Here is a 17,462-nt window from a genome sequence, read left to right on the forward strand (position 1 = left end):
GCTATTTCCATTTCTACTTTGTTATCTTGAGTTATTTGGGTGGTTTGGCACAGGGCTTGTGTCAGCTGGTATTCCCTATTGGGTTTCAAAGCCTTAGAAGCTTTTTCAAGCACTGTAATCAATCATCCCAATAGTAAGCAACTAATATATTTATTACCTAGAAGAAAAATATTTTTACAACTCCTTTAATAATAATAAAAAAGATTAGATGTTTCCAATTGCCTCATGGATAACTGGAATTCCTCTGGGGGAATAAAAAGAAAACACAAAGATTTCTAGTTTTGCTAATATTCACATGTTGTAATGTAAGAGATGAAAATAGCATACATTGGTCCTACCCTTAGAGAATCCTGAATATTATTAATTTAAAGGGAAGAAGTAAAATTTATTATTTCTCTTCATGCATTTCTAAAGCAATTGTTTCATTTTAAGAGTAAGCATATTCTCACTTTTTATCTCCTCCCATTTCTTTCTCATTCCTTCTCCCCTTTCTAATTGTCTCCCTCTCCTTTTCCACTTTCCTCTTTTTTCTTTTTTTGCTCCTCTCTCCTCTCCAGCTTTTTCCCATTATTTTTCCTCTCCCACCTCTTCTTATCATGTTTCTCTTATTTCATTCTGCTCCCACCTTTTCATATATTTTGCATGTTGTCTCTGTCTCTATGCTGTCTCTCTGTTTCTCTCTCAGTATGATTTTGTATATAAAATGAATTTTGGTATCTAGAATTATTAAGAAATAAATATAAGACTTTTGTTTCTTTCCTTTTCATTTCAACTGAGGATCTATGTAAGAATCACTCTTGATAATAACTAATACTGTTTTCTCCTGAAGGCTTAATTAACTTTCATTATTAGATGGCTTATGAAAGATGGATATAAGAACTCCATAGAGAATTAATGTCTTTTTTTTGTTTTCTTTGTTTATATAGAATAGTTCTCTTTTAAAATTTACCTTATTTTCAATAGAGGAAGAATTCATTTATGCTTTCAATGAAAGAAAGACTAAGATAGAGCTAAGTCTTTGATTTGCACAGTGAGAAGAAAAGTAAGATTCAAGTATGTCATCCAGTCAAGAATCAGGATACTTAGAAACATCTGGATGATTTTTTTTTCCACTATGCATTTTGATGGTTTAGCATTCTGTAATAATTTCCCACTCAGCATTAGTCCATTTTTTTTCTCCCAGGGAATTATAGAAAGGTGGAGTCTACTCTGAAATTTTAGTCATATAAATCAAAAAAAAAAAAAAAAGATGTGGATTCCTTGTGGCAAAGCAGAATTTACTCTCTCTTTGGTAAGGGATTCTAACTCAAGAAAAGTTTGTGTTTTGCACATTGTGAGAGAAGCTGCTGTGTCATTGAACTGTAACCTATTCTCGATACTTTAGCTGAGAAAAGTACAGGAAATAAACATGGGTTAAGATAGACTCCCTCTATTTGAAAACATTCCTGGCTAGCCAGATCTTTTGACCATTTCTCTCCTGATGTGAGAAAAAAGAAGCACCAAAAATTCCCTAGATTGTGGCTCCTCTTTTCCAAATGGTTTGCAATGTGATCTATAGCCTAATAAAGGCAATCTAACAGCATGTAACCCTGTATTTGGAGTCAAAACCCAGAAGTTCTTTCAGACAAGGTCAAAGCAATGTTCCCTGTGTAATTCTTGCTACAATCATCTGTAGTAGTGAAAACAAATAAGGCAAAAAATGCTCCCAGAGTTGGTAATAGATTTATCCCTGAATCCTTCTTTGTAACTCATATGCTAGAAGGAAAGCTCATGGTAACCCCTGAGGGGCAGAGGGCTATGTCATGGCTGCTGCTATTTGCAGTTGAGTAACAGAGGCATAAAAAGAAGGTGTCTTTGAAATGAGTGATGTGTCCCTATAGAGAATGAATACATGTGCTAGAATGGAAATTGAGTGGAAATAGACATGAAAATTCCCTGGAAATCAATGTTCACCAGACTCAACACATTTTTAGGCTGAGGAGGTTCTTGAAGCAAAGAGATTTTTCTCTTAGTGCTAACAATATATTCGAATTGAAAATTACTCCCCATTTATGAAACCTATCACCTCATTTGTTCCTCAGAACATTAGAATTATTTCAAATGCAACATCTCATTTGAGCCCTCCTACCCAGAGAAGTAAATGGAGCTGATACTACCTATATTTTATAGATGAGGTAATAGGTGCAGAAAGTTTAAGTCAAGTCAAAAAATATGTGTCAGTTCTGATAAAGCAAAGAAAAAGGGAAAAAACCAAAACAACAGCCAGTTCCTGCTTTCAAGAAACTCATAGCCAAATTGGGGAGACAAACAACATTGAATGTGTGCACGTACATGTGCCTATATCTATATTTATATGTGTGCATGAATATATGCATAAACATGTATAGATTATATATTATCAGAAAATATATGCATATATTTGTATACATGTGCATATATATGTATATATATAGACACATATACATGTCTAAGTACATGTACCCATATACCATATCTAGAGACATATATGCACACATATGCATTACACATTCATATATATATATAATATATTCTTATATGCATTCATGTACATGCATATGTGTATAATACAGATACTCACATTATGTATACATACACATTTGTGCACACATATGCCCACTGAAGTACTAGTATTATGATAGATCAGAAAAGGCTTTTTGTAGAAAGTGAGCTTTTGGTAGACACTTGAAGAAAACTAGAGAAGTCGGGGACAGAGGGATGAGAAGAGAATGTATTTTTGACTTGGAAGGAACAGCTGGAAAGCAGTGTGGTACAGTGCAAAGAGACAAATTGCCTATTGACATATTGGCTAGGTGACCATGGCGATGGTACCTATTTTCCTGCTCTGGGCCTCAAACTCTTTATCTGAAGAGGTTAAACCTAGATCACTTGTAAAATCTCATCTAATTTTAAATTCTATAATCCAATTATGTGTCCAGGGTCTTACAGATATTCTCAATGTGAGGAATTGCTCATAGGAATGTTTCTTTTCTCACTGCTCAGGAAACATACATTCTTTCATTTCAAGAAGATCCTCAAGCTGGACATCATTCACATTATTACTTATATAAATAATCCATTTAAAGGGAGACTTCATCCCTTAATACATCTCTTAATACATGTTGCTAAACCAAGATAGGAAGGAAACATTTATTCTCATAAGCGTACTCTACCCAGCTCTTCAATAAGGTCTTCTTGACTTGGAATATTCCTTTTGGGAACTTTACATTTCTAAAATACTGTCTAAATTGCTCAGTACATTTACTCCCCAAACTCTTAGTACAGATAGAGATGGTTTCATTAACACTGCCAATCTCCTCTCAGTGATGGACCAAAAGTCATTTCTACTTGACTGCATCTCCTCCTTTTACATGAATCTTACAACTTGATTTTTTAATCCTTTTTTTTCAGAATAAGTATTCTCAGAATATATTATACATGGTACTTCTGGCATTTCTTAAAGCTTTTGATCTGGGGGTAATTTCTTCCATCTTGACCTCTCCTTCCCTATCTCAATACTGCTAATAGGCTTATTGAACTGAGCAAGCAATGTTACTGGTTACATTGTTTTCTTTAGACTCCTTACTTGTATTATGCTGACTATTATGTTCTCCTAATATGAAAAAGTGAGAGTTATACAAACCTGTTTTTCACTAGAGCTTTTTTGCAGTTAGGCAAGACCCAGCAGTATGGGAGAGGGCTGGAAATGCAAGGAAAATATTTAGCTTCTGTTGCTGGACTACATCCTTCTGGACAATCTTCTAACCTCAAGTTCATGGTTGTTACATCTACCAATACCTCTCTCATACTTCAAAATATTAGAGAATCATTCAGAATAATGTTTCTGGAGGAAAGGACTTTTAAAATTAAGTTTGGGAAGAAAGAACCCAATATATCCAATTCCATTTATTTATCTAAGCAACTGACTTAGTTATTAACTCTGCATTGCACTTGATCACAATCTATGTTACTCTAGATGAAATCACATCAGGGCAGAGAATGATTTCTGTTGCAAGAATGATCACTTCTTTCGTTCTTGACATCATACCTTTTCCAATTCAGTTTACTCATATTAGCTTCATCAACTACCAGATTACATTGTTGAATAAGACTGAAAAACTTAGTTTTTCTTTTAAAATAAATGTCTCCCAGTACTTACCTCTATATTGTACTTGTGAAAGGATGGCAGTATGGACCAATAGAAAGGGCAGCAGCTTTAGAGTTAGAGGAATTGGCTTTGTGTCCAAGTTCTTCTACTTATTATATAATATTGGACAAGTCACTTAACCTCCCTTGTGCTTCAGTTTCCTCATCAGTAAAATGAGGGAATTGTACTCAATGATCATTAAAAAGCTTTAAATCTTTGAGCCTGAGTTGTTGTTGTTGTTGTTGTTGTTGTTGTTGTTGTTGTGGTTGTTGTTGTTTTAACCCAAATAAGTATAAGACTTTATGTTTCTTCCTACTATATTTCACTTTATTCCATTTGGACCTGTGGTTTAGCCTGTCCTTCAGTATCTTGGCTTTTGCCACCCAGTATATTGGCTATTTCTTTCAACTTTGTGTCATTGGCAAATTTTGTAAGTTTATCATCTCTGGATTGATTAAAATCACTGATTAAAAAATATTTCATAGCAAAAGTTTTCAGCTACAATGTTTGCTTAGCTACACTGAGGATCGTGAAGTGATCAAGGGGACAGAAACCCCATATCACTTCCTCAAACCATCCCTCCCTATAGCCATGAGGATCATGTTAAGAAGAAAAAAGCCATATAAATAGCTCATATCAGTTGGCTTCTCTAGTGTAGTCCTTCACCAATGGCTCCTCGTTTATAAGTAACCTTGGATACTCTATGGCTATGTCAGAAGAGGCCAAACTGGTGGCTCTCACCATTTTGGGAAGACCTGAGATATGGGATAATCATTTGTCTGCCACCTGAGATGGGCTTGCCTAAATTTTGAGATACTTGTCAACAAAAGACTGGCTTCAAAGGATCCTTTAAAAAAACAAATCAAATCAATAAGCATTTATTAAGCACTTATTGTGTGCTTATCACTTAACTACTAAAAGGTCGAAGCAAGGTTGCCCACTATCACCATTATTATTCAATATCGTATTAGAAACACTAGCCTCTGCAATGAGTCGAGCAAGATATTAAAGGAATTAGAGTAGGCAATGAGGAAACCAAACTATCACTCTTTGCAGATGATATGATGGTATACCTAGAGAACCCCAGAGATTCTACTAAAAAGCTATTAGAAATAATTCACAATTTTAGCAAAGTAGCTGGATGCAAAATAAATCCCCATAAATCCTCAGCATTTTTATACATCACCAACAAAATCCAATAGCAAGAGATACAAAGAGAAATTCCATTCAGAATTAACTGTTGATAGCATAAAATATTTGGGAATCTATCTACCAAAAGAAAGTCAGGAATTATATGAACAAAATTACAAAAAAGTTTCCACACAAATAGTCAGACTTAAATAATTGGAAAAATATTAAGTGCTCTTGGATAGGCCGAGCGAATATAATAAAGATGACAATACTTCCTAAACTAATCTATTTATTTAGTGCTATACCAATCAGAGTTCCAAGAAAATATTTTAATGATCTAGAAAAAATAACAACAAAATTCATATGGAACAATAAAAAGTCGAGAATCTCAAGGGAATTAATGAAAAAAAAATCAAATGAAGGTGGCCTAGCTGTACCTGATCTAAAATTATATTATAAAGCAGCAGTCACCAAAACCATTTGGTATTGGCTAAGAAATAGATTAGTTGATCAGTGGAAAAGGTTAGGTTCACAAGACAGAATAGTCAACTATAGCTATCTAGTGTTTGACAAACCCAAAGATCCTAACTTTTGGGATAAGAATTCATTATTCGATAAAAACTGCTGGGATAAGTAGAAATTAGTATGGCAGAAATTAGGCATGGACCCACACTTAACACCATATACCAAGATAAGATCGAAATGGGTCCATGACCTAGGCATAAAGAACGAGATTATAAATAAATTGGAGGAACATAGGATAGTTTATCTCTCAGACTTGTGGAGGAGAAAGAAATTTGTGACCAAAGATGAACTAGAGACTATTACCGATCACAAAATAGAAAATTTTGATTACATCAAATTAAAAAGCCTTTGTACAAACAAAACTAATGCAAACAAGATTAGAAGGGAAGCAACAAACTGGGAAAACATCTTCACAGTTAAAGGTTCTGATAAAGGCCTCATTTCCAAAATATATAGAGAACTAACTCAAATTTATAAGAAATCAAGCCATTCTCCAATTGACAAATGGTCAAAGGATATGAACAGACAATTTTCAGAGGATGAAATTGAAACTATTACCACTCATATGAAAGAGTGTTCCAAATCATTATTGATCAGATAAATGCAAATTAAGACAACTCTGAGATACCACTACACACCTGTCAGATTGGCTAAGATGACAGGAAAAAATAATGATGAATGTTGGAGGGGATGCGGGAAAACGGGGACACTGATGCATTGTTGGTGGAACTGTGAACGAATCCAACCATTCTGGAGAGCAATCTGGAATTATGCCCCAAAAGTTATCAAATTGTGCATACCCTTTGATCCAGCAGTGTTTTTATTGGGCTTATATCCCAAAGAAATACTAAAGAAGGGAAAGGGACTTGTATGTGCTAAAATGTTTGTGGCAGCCCTGTTTGTAGTGGCTAGAAACTGGAAATTGAATGGATGCCCATCAATTAGAGAATGGCTGGGTAAATTGTGGTATATGAATGTTATGAAATATTATTGTTCTGTAAGAAATGACCAGCGGGATGAATACAGAGAGGCTTGGAGAGACTTACATGAACTGATGCTAAGTGAAATGAGCAGAACCAGGAGATCACTTTACACTTCGACAACGATATTGTATGAGGATGTATTCTGATGGAAGTGGATTTCTTTGACAAAGACTCAGTTTCAATTGATAAATGATGGATAGAAGCAGCTACACCCAAAGAAAGAACACTGGGAAACGAATGTGAATTATTTGCATTTTTGTTTTTCTTTCCTAGTTGATTTTACCTTCTGAATCCAATTCTCCCTACGCAACAAGAGAACTGCTCGATTCTGCACACATATATTGTATCTAGGATATACTGCAACATATTTAACATATATAGGACTGCTTGCCATCTAGGGGAGGGGGTGGGGGGAGGGAAGGGAAAAATCGGAACAGAAGCAAGTGCAAGGGATAATGTTGTAAAATAATTACCCTGGCATGGATTCTGTCAATATAAAGTTATTATAAAATAAAATAAAATAAAATATTAAAAAAAACTACTTTGAACGTCTGAAATTGTTTACAAAGGGGTAGAGGAGTTATGATGAAAGTACTACTCAAACTGAAAAAATTGAGACTAGCATTAAGCCACAGATATTTAAACTTGGTAACCTGTAATAATACATCATATTATAGAATTATTCTCATTGTAATTAAACTACAGAGAATTATAAATAGAAAGTATAGAAAATAGGGGGCTAGACTTATAGTCAGGAAGAGCTGGATTGAGACTCTACTTCAGTTATGTGACTGGCCTTAACTCTTTGTGTCTCAGTTTCCTCATCTGTCAAAGAACAAAGTAAGCTTTGATGACCAGTATTTTTGTCTGTATATGATATATGCATATATGTGTATATATTTGTATGTAGGTATATGTGTATATATACCTATATAAGTATATATATATATATGCATATATATATATATATTTGACCCTATGATTTATTTTGTCATGCTTTCTTTTTTCCCTTGCTTCTTTCACTAAATAGAAGCAAAAGAAACTAGAACAAGATCTGAACATAGCAATGATCTCATCCCTAACCCTCATTTTGGAGATAGAGAAACTGAAGATTAGAGAGATTAAGTAACTTGCTCAAATTTACATAACTAATATCATAATTAAATAAGCTACATATGTAATTATTTTAATCATGCAACCATTTATGATTCCAACATACATTAATGTTAGTAATTGGTAGAATAAAAATGGGGAAAGGGATAAAAAGGGTTTATTAAGAGCTGGTGCCCCTCAACATGTATAGTTTTTATATAGCACCATAGCTACAAATTTTTGCAACATTTTTTTCTATCCAGATTATATAAAGGTATACATACTCCTTTTGTTAGCCTCTTGGTTTTTCTCATTCTGTTTACTAAATTCCTTTTATACAAAGAACTGATCTCTCATGTCCTTATTTATCTTTTTGTAAGATGCATTTTCCAAGAGTCATCTACAACCCCTTTCTGGAACTCTTGATATCCCATACAGATACAGAATAGGTACCTGAGTGCTTCTGAAAAAACAGACAAACTGGCTTGCTTTCTGTAAAAGAGAAACTTTTAGTATGTACCAATAATGAATGCTCCTTCAAATTCTGTTCTTTGGGTGTTCTACCTTCACTTAAGAACAAATTAACTACATTTGAGAGGATAAGTAGTAGAACAAGATTCCCCCACAAGGGGATTTGGAGAATCTCTGAAAACCAGACTGATAAAATACTTGGACGAGTTAATCATTCCAGACTGTCACGTCTCACAGTAGGAGCTAGAGGCTGGGGCTGCTTGGTAAACCTCTGTTCTTCTGATCTATGACTGAAACTGTGTTTTCTTTAAAAATAAATCCTGTTTTTCTGATCTCCATGTGTTTCACAGCCTCAAAAGTACCTCCTAAGTTGAGACAGAACTAGTCTTATTATAGTACTATCTCAAGTTCCTCAGTAATTGCCTCCTTTCCAAAGTTCTTGATTAAATCATTTGATCTAATACCCTATTAAAGACTTTATTCCTATTTGAATTTTGGGATGGAGGTTGGATACTAAATCAGTGAATTTTCAGACACAAACAAGGAAGTTCTGACTGTTATAACTTTTTTCCTGTGTACCTCAGGAGAGGTAGGTGATTTTACTATGTCAAACAGATAAGTATTTATTAAGTCTTCCAAAGGTATATGGCATGCTACAAGACTTAAGTTAGTATATTAACTACTCACCACCTCAGATATCAATTTTATTGATCTTCAGGGATCCTTAGGGATGATGAAGAAGATATGCAGGCATTATGCAGTGGAACCCCTTGACTCAGCCATGGTTGAACACTGATATTACTTGGATCTTTAGATTGAATTCTTTTTAGAAGGAAAGAATCTTGGAGAGAAGAGAAGGATTTGATTGGTTGGATCTTTAGACTGACTTTGAACTTTGCCTAGTGATAGAGTGGGTATAATTTTAAGAAGTAGAGAGAGAATGATTTGTCTATTATCACTAATAACATCTAACATATAGCACTTATGTGCCATGCACTATGTTAAATCATCTCATTTGATCCTCATAACAACCCTACAAGATAGATGCTATTATTATCTCCATTTTAGAGTTAAAGAAACTGAGGCAAACAGAAGTTAAGTGACTTGCCATGATTCACACAGCTAGTAAATATTTGAGGTCACATTTGAACTTAAGTCTTCTAGACTATGGGTATAGAACTCTATCTGTTATACCACATAGCTGCTTTCAAACTATATTGACAACTTAGCAAATTATCGCTCCAAAGCACCACTAGAATTCTCAAGACCTACCAGTTTTCTATATCCATGGACAGATTTCTTTTCCCTTGATCATGGTGTCAGGTATACTAATTTTGTTTTAATTTTTAATTCATTTTAAACAAGTACAAAACTAGACAAGGAAAAACAGGTCCATGTGCAGAGCAGAACATAAAAAAGTTCTTCATACTTTAGTTACTTAACATATACCACATCTTCTTAGAAATAGAGCCTATGAAAAACAAAAAGGAAGAAGACATGAGAAAACCAGCTTATTAGAAAAAAATGAAAGAAACAGTAAATTTGAATTTAGAACTGTTTACTATTTTCTTCGAAAATCTATATAATAAATACTACACACTATCTTCAAAGATATCCAGCTTTTCTCTGCTTCCTTCTAAGTTTTCTTTTGTTCTTTGCTGTGTAATTTAAAATTTTTCTCCCCCCCCACCCTGTCCTAGAGAAGGCTACCATTAAACATAAACACATAGACATATTTGTATATGTGTACACATTTATCTTCCATATATATAATATATGTGAATATATATAGTGTAAGACCATACTATACATATTTCTATATGTCAGCTCTTTTTCTGGAGGTGGATTGCATCTTCCTTATCAAATATAATATATAATGAACAAGATTAGACCGAAAGGATCAGAGGACCCCTTGGGTTCAAGTCCTGGTTCTACTGGTATTGACTTACATGACTTTTGGCAAGTCAATCTCTGAGTCTAATTTTCTCATCTATAAACTGAGAGGGTTGGAATATATGGCGTTTAAGTTCCATTCCAGTCTGATGACCCCACCAAATAGAAGTGACTCCATTCTCTCCATATCTCATTCTTCTTTTTTGATATCGCTACACACTTGTCAATTCTAATTCGAAATCTCAAAATCTAAGAACATACCCTCCCCTACCATTTCATTAGATTGTAAGATCTCTGAAGAAAAGGATTGTTGCTTTTTTATTTTGTTTCCCAAGCCTCTACCACAGATAGAGAACAGATGGCAGGTATTTAAGAAGTAGTTTTCAAGTTCATTGAAATACATGAGGACAATAGAACGAGGGATGAGGCCAGAGTCCAGAATACAGAGATTATAGTGTGAAAACAGCCTCCAGGACACACACTACTTGCCTTTTGATCTATTTCAAAAGCTTTCTTCATACTTTAGTTACTTAATATATACCACATCTTCTTAGAAATAGAGCCTATGAAAAACAAAAAGGAAGAAGACATGAGAAAACCAGCTTATTAGAAGAAAATGAAAGAAATGACTTCTCATGAGAAAAATGGCAGAATATCCAAAAGGGATCAGAAGAAAGGATGGTTATTAAGATACTACTTTCTCAGTTTCTAAACTGAACTTTTGCTCACAGCAGGTGAATGATGGTTTCCTCCCACACTTAAACTTCCTCCCCTGCCGGTGTACAGTCTGTTAAGTAAACAGAGACTTTATACTGAGAAAGGAACATTTCTCTATTTTGGCTATGAGTTGTTATTTTTAAAGCTTTATTCTCCAAACATTTTCTCCATCCTTGTTTATTTTTTTCACTAGAAAGAAAAATTGTTACTTAAAAAATCAAATTTATTGTGTGCTCTTTCAACACAAAAGACCATCTCACTACTCAAAATGACCATCTTTATTAAGTGACCAACTATTGGATATTTGCTCACACTGCTCAGTTTATATGTTCCTCAGAGACTCCCTTTCTCTTTAATGCATGCATTCATTATAGGCAAGGCAAAATGCAGTTAACAAAATTTTCAAGCAATTTCAGGCAAGAAACTGTTTGAATTGAATTACCTGAAAAAATTAGTACTTAAAAAAATCTAAATTTTAAAAATTAGAAGATGAGATCACTGATTTAAGACATCTAGACATAGGCTATGAGAAATAAACCAGATCTCATTACAATTCTGTTTTCTTAAACTGTAGACATTTTTGATCAGCTGTGGTTTAAAAAGTCAATATCCTGTTTTTTGTATGACTCTTAGTTTTGCATGTTTCTCTATTTTGGGGGAGCCAAATCAGTAATTTCATTGCTTATAGGGGAACTCTCAAGGTTGAATTTTTTTTTTCCAAAGCAGATCAGCAATTTATAATCTCAGGTGGCTGGGGAAACTGAGGCAATCTTTTTCTACCTCCCTAATTAATTATTCCATTCTCCACAGATATCTTAATAAACTTTTACATCTATTCTCAAACCTTCTATGGCTTTCTCTACTCTGCCTCTACCCATTTCATATTTTACTGAAAAAAATCCATTTGCTGAGAGCTCCCTCTTCTCCTTTCACACATTTCTCAGATATTTTCTGCTTCTATTTCATCTTTTATGCCTGTCTTATATGAGAAAGGCCATCCTCTTTGTCAATGCAAACTCTTTTACATGCAGAAATGATCCCATTTTGTCTTTTATTCTTCTGAAGATTACCCATTCCATCATCTCTATTTTCTCAACTGTCTTCAACCTTTTTCTACTAGTTGTTCCACTATTTCCTAAAAACATGTGTATGTCTCCCTCATCCTCAAAAAGCCCTCACTTTATCTGTTTTTCTTTAGTTAAAATCCATGCCTCTTCTCCATTTTGTGGCAAAACTCCTTGAGGAAGGCATCTACAATTAGTGCCTTTGTATCTTAAATTTTATTCTCTTAAATCTCTAGTCTTTTGATATTATTATTCAATTGAAAATCCTCTCTCCAAAATTATCAATAATCTCCTAATCTCCACATCTAAAGACCTCTTGTCAATCATTATCCTTCATGATCTCTCTGTTGCTTTTAACATTATTTATCACCCTCTTTTTGATACACTCTTATTTCTAGATTTTCATGACACTGCACTCTCTCCTGTTTGAGTGCTTCTTCACATTCTCTTTAGCTTGATCTTCATCTTGGCCACACCTCCTGTCTCTCTAGAGTCAGTTGTAGATCTTCTTCAATTTTCTTTCTATTCTATACTATTTTACCTGCTTCCATTACTTATCATCTCTATGCTAACGATTCCCATATCCACTTATCCATTCCTAATCTCTTACCTAACTTCTAGTCTTGCATCTTCATCACCTATTGGTGATGAACAAACTATGTGTTTTACAAATATCTTAAAATCAGCATGAACAAAACTGAACTCACTCTCTTTCCCCTCAAGCCATTATCTCTTTCCAACTTCCCTATTGCTATTGAGGGTACTAAATTCTGCTAGTCACACAGGCTTGTAACCTCCTTGTCATCTTCCATTCCTTACTCTTTTTCACAGTCCTTTCCTTACACTCCAGTCTGTTGCCAAGTACTGTCAATTCTATCTTCATGATATGCTTTGTATATTTCTTGCCTCCCTTCTCTGATATTGCCAAGACCTAGCTGACAAGCCTTGTCACTCACTCATACATTCTGCTTAGCCTCCCTGCCTTAATTTTCATCTTTCTGTCCTCCATCTTCTACTCAGGTCATATAAATTTTGCTAAATCACAAATTTGTCATCCCCCAATGTCCATCCCAGAAAACTTCAGTGGCTTCCTATTACTTCTAGGATGAAATATAAAATTTTCTATTTGGCTTTCAAATTCTTTCTTACTGTGTCCTCTTCCAACCTTCCCAGTCTTCTTATACTTCATTATCTTTCATGCTCTCTATGATCTAATGATACTATCCTGCTTGCTGTGTCTTATATAAGATATACTTCATTCTCCCCATTCTTGCCTATTTCACTGACTATCCCTCATTCCATTCTCTTCCTTTATCTCCATCTCCTGGATTCTCTGCCTTCTTTTAGGTTCCAGCTAAAATCTCCTCTCCTGTATGAAAACTTTCCTTATCCCCCTTAACGCTCATGCCATATCTCTAAATTTTTCTTCAATTAATTCTCTTTATGTCTGTTTTTGCACTTAGACTTTTTTTTGTTATTTCCCCCATTCAACTTATGTTTTTTGAGAAGACAGACTGTCTTTGAATCCACCATACTTAGTACAATGCTTGGCATGTGGCAGGCACTTAATAAATATTTGTTGACTTGACTTTTCTTACTCATGATAACACAACTTGCTTGTTCTCACAACTTATTATCTATGTCTTGAACAAGATATTTACTAGTTATATAATGCTGGATAAATCACTTACTATCTCTTCCAGTTTACTTTTCTATAAAATGAAAGGCCTCTTACATTCTGATGTAAGAAAAAAAAGTCCTCATTTCCACCTGTAAGATTGTGTGTGAGTGCATGGCTCCTATGGTATTGGTGCTAAGACACAAAAGGGTACTGCTAATGCATAGAGAAATCTCTTCTTCCTCTTGTACATTGAGAGTAGCATGAAGAAAATAGAGAGGAGCAAGTCTTTCAAAATGTCGTATATATACTCACAGCTGACTGACACAAAGTAGAACCAATATGTTATTTTATCTAGGCCACAAATAGTAGAGCTGATTTTTAGTTACTTGTATCCAGTGGTCAGTGGCTTCTTTATTTTCAAATTGTATACATTCTTACCAGGTTGTTCTGTATAATTAATTCCAGTGTGTATAATTTCCTCTTGTGCTGTTTAGGTAAGGTCCCCAATTCAAATAAGGTGTGACGATTGCGCTAGCACCCCAGATACCTCAGAATCAGCCAGAGTCAGGATAAGCAAAAGTCCTTGCTCTTTATTCTTGGTTTTTAGGGATAGAAGTGAAAGGGGATGGAAGAGAATCTCCGAGACTGCCTTCTCCCTCATCTAATACCAAGAGTGACTCTGGCTAGTCTTACCCCACTTCCTAGTCCCTCCTATAATCCTCTGTATACACCAATCATTGAGCCAGCACAGATAGGAGAAAGGACCATTTTCTAAGCATATGCCTATAGAGTATTGTCCAATCAGTAGTTAGCCTCAAGTGCTCGGCAGTCCTGACCTCAGTGCATTGCCTCAGTAGTTTCAGCCCTTTACAATAAGGATTGCTGTAATTTATCTCTTTTATACTCTCTCTTACATTACTGTTTTTCTAAGATTTGAAAATAATTTTTTTATGATGAGAAGTCTTCATCCTTTATCATCCTATACTCAAATGATCTTTCACTTAAACTAAGAGAAAAAATGGATCACAGATTCCTATCACAGATTTGAATTGTGAGTAGGAACCCACCTTTTAACTCTATTTTTCTTTTCACAGGAACCAGGGGAAATGTGTGGAAGGTATGGTGGAGATCTTTGACATGTTGCTGGCTACATCTTCTCGCTTTCGAATGATGAATCTCCAGGGTGAAGAGTTTGTGTGCCTCAAGTCCATCATCTTGCTTAATTCTGGTGAGTTGGTGACATAGGAAATAGAAAATGTTAAGTTTCAGAATGACAACTGTCTTTGTTACATTTTTCATCCAGACATGGATGGGAGAAGTGGTATAAATTGAAAGAAGCAGTCAACTACTTCTTATCTGGATTGATTCAAAGAAATTGAAGTTGTACTGGTTATATTCAAGGAGTCAAATAGGTATTAAAATAGCAAAGAAAACAGATTCCTTTTTGTCAGAAATATTACTTCTTTTTTCAACCATCAACAAATGTTTTTATGGCTACACGTCACATATACTTTTGCAAAGTTGATGATCCCATTAGAAATGACAGATCATTGCAAGCTCTCAGTCATAAAGAAGGTAACATATTTGAGAGTGACAATACTCTTCTCAAAAATGACAGGATGAGAAGCATACCTGGATTAGAAATAGGGCATTAAAAGGAACCAGAGTCTAAAACACTGGAATGTAGTAAATTGGTCCAGCTAAAAGGAATGTTTTTCATTTTGTCTATGGATTCTAATTCCATGGCCCCTCCTATTTATTCATTTTAGAAAGCTTAGCTAAGAGCTACATCTGTTTTTTTTTCTTTTTTTTTAATGCTGGGCCTGGTTGATATATAAAGAGTCATTCTAGGTCACACAGATGGAATCTACAGCTCAGCCCAAATTAATGTCCAGGCTCCTCCCAAATCCTGATCTTTGAATGTAAGCACTAAAAAGAATGACAGCCTCTAGAACGTGAAAATTAACCACTAGTCATAAAATGTAATTAAAAAAAAACACCAACCCCCACTGGTTATGCATGCATCCCATCCCCATATTGAATACCTCAATAATATTTTGCTTTGGATTCCCTCAGTCCTGAATCAATTAATTTTTGCCCTATTTATCAAAGCTTATGTATTTAGTATGGGTTCCATTCAAAAAGCCATAGAGAATGTACTTCTAGCTCTCTCCAATTTGACATCTATTTTAACATTTTATATTTTTCTGATCAATAACAATCCATCCCCATCTTTCCTGAGAATGGAAGCAAATAATTTTCCATTTTTCCTCACTGCCAATGCTAGTAGCCTACATCATTCAATAGTTATCATGGCAATCACATTCACTTATCAACTGATAAATGGAAATCTGTATTATTACCTTAGCTGAAGCAGGAAATACTGGATCAAAGTTACATGGGTAAAAAAAAAAAGCTAGTCTATACTAAGGAAGTGATTATCACTTGATTCAAGTTTCTGGTTCCACTCACATATATTGTGCTTTTCATTTTGATCGCTTGTCCTGCATAGTGAAGGGTCCAGAACCCACAATTGCTTTTTAGTGGGATGAGAGTTCTGGGAGCAGTGCCATTCGGCTAGACAGTGCCAGGTCTTGAACCTGCTCCTTCTTAGATGGAGAGCTTGGCAAATACTGATAGATTCTGAGTGGGCAATCTGACTAACTTCAGTGAAAGCAGGTTTTTTTTTTTAAGTGTTGGGTTTTCCCTCCCATTCCTCCCCCTTGTCCAGGAAATAATACTCAGATAGGAAGTGAAATTAGCCAGGACTGGATAATCAATGCTAGATTATGTTCTGGTCTTGGGGAATTAAAAAGAATAGATCAACATTAATTTAGTCTTTTTGCCTGCACCAATGTTTTGTTTGTATAAAAGGTTTTCATTTAATTTTATTTTAATGCTGCATAAGAAAGTAAGTCATTTGTAATCAACAGATCAAATTGTCTTGGTTTTGGAACTGCATAAAAATTAGATTTTTAAAAAAAACAATCCTTTACATTTTCTTTATTTAAAAAAAACCACCAATGTCAAAGAAAAGCCTCTAGTAAACTCAGAATCATTACCCACAACTAGATTTGGAATTAGTCCTGCTATCTTCTTATACCAGTTAAGGCCTTCTTCATTGTTGTCAGAGCTTCACTCAGTTTTGCATTGATGCCACTCAGAGTAAAAGTGGAGCTACTATTAGCTTCCCTTGCAGTCCTTCAGAGGAATTGGAAGCCTGCTTTTGAGATACATTGACAAGATTAAAATAATAATAATAAATCCCTGAGATACCAAGGCGACAGCTTGTCTCTCCTATCAAGGACAATGCTGCTGTTTCACTGGCTCAATAACAAAACAGTATCTGTCCTTCCAGCTTTGTAGAAAATGAAGTAAACCTTACCAATACAAAAATTGAGTTGTGACTTCAAAGGACAGATTTTTTTACCCAGAACTGCTGAGTGCCTTACACTACTTCTTGAAAACCAAGGTCAAGGAATATAAGTATCTGCATCATACAGGCAATTGCATAGTGTGGGACCCCTATGCAAAGGAGAAAAAGCCAGTCAGTGAAAAGCTGGGATAATCATGTCAATGTTGATTTTCTTTTACCTTCAGAAATGGAAAATTACTAAAACAAACAATCAAAACAGGGAAGGCAATGAGGTCTGATCCAGGAACACTAAAGAATGGGAACCTGAGATGCATTTTAGGAGTAGTCAGTGACTCTTATAGTCTTACCTAGAAGAAACCATAAGGTAAAGGAAACAGGAAACTAGGACCTAAAGATGCTGTTCAACTGCTCAAGCCTTCAAAAT

At 34.8% G+C, this 17,462-nt stretch overlaps 1 protein-coding gene across 3 annotated transcripts in view; it reads left to right on the plus strand.

The window, feature by feature from the left end:
* The window catches only part of ESR1 (estrogen receptor 1), a 532,517-nt gene that overhangs the window by 461,112 nt on the left and 53,943 nt on the right, over positions 1–17,462 (plus strand). For all 3 annotated transcript variants that reach the window (XM_051997959.1, XM_051997958.1, XM_051997957.1), the window contains one exon: positions 14,757–14,890. In XM_051997959.1, coding sequence (XP_051853919.1) covers positions 14,757–14,890 — 134 coding nt within the window. The remainder of the gene's footprint in view (positions 1–14,756; positions 14,891–17,462) is intronic.

The sequence above is a fragment of the Antechinus flavipes genome, chromosome 4 (genome assembly GCF_016432865.1).
Source record: "Antechinus flavipes isolate AdamAnt ecotype Samford, QLD, Australia chromosome 4, AdamAnt_v2, whole genome shotgun sequence".
Lineage (NCBI taxonomy): Eukaryota > Metazoa > Chordata > Mammalia > Dasyuromorphia > Dasyuridae > Antechinus > Antechinus flavipes.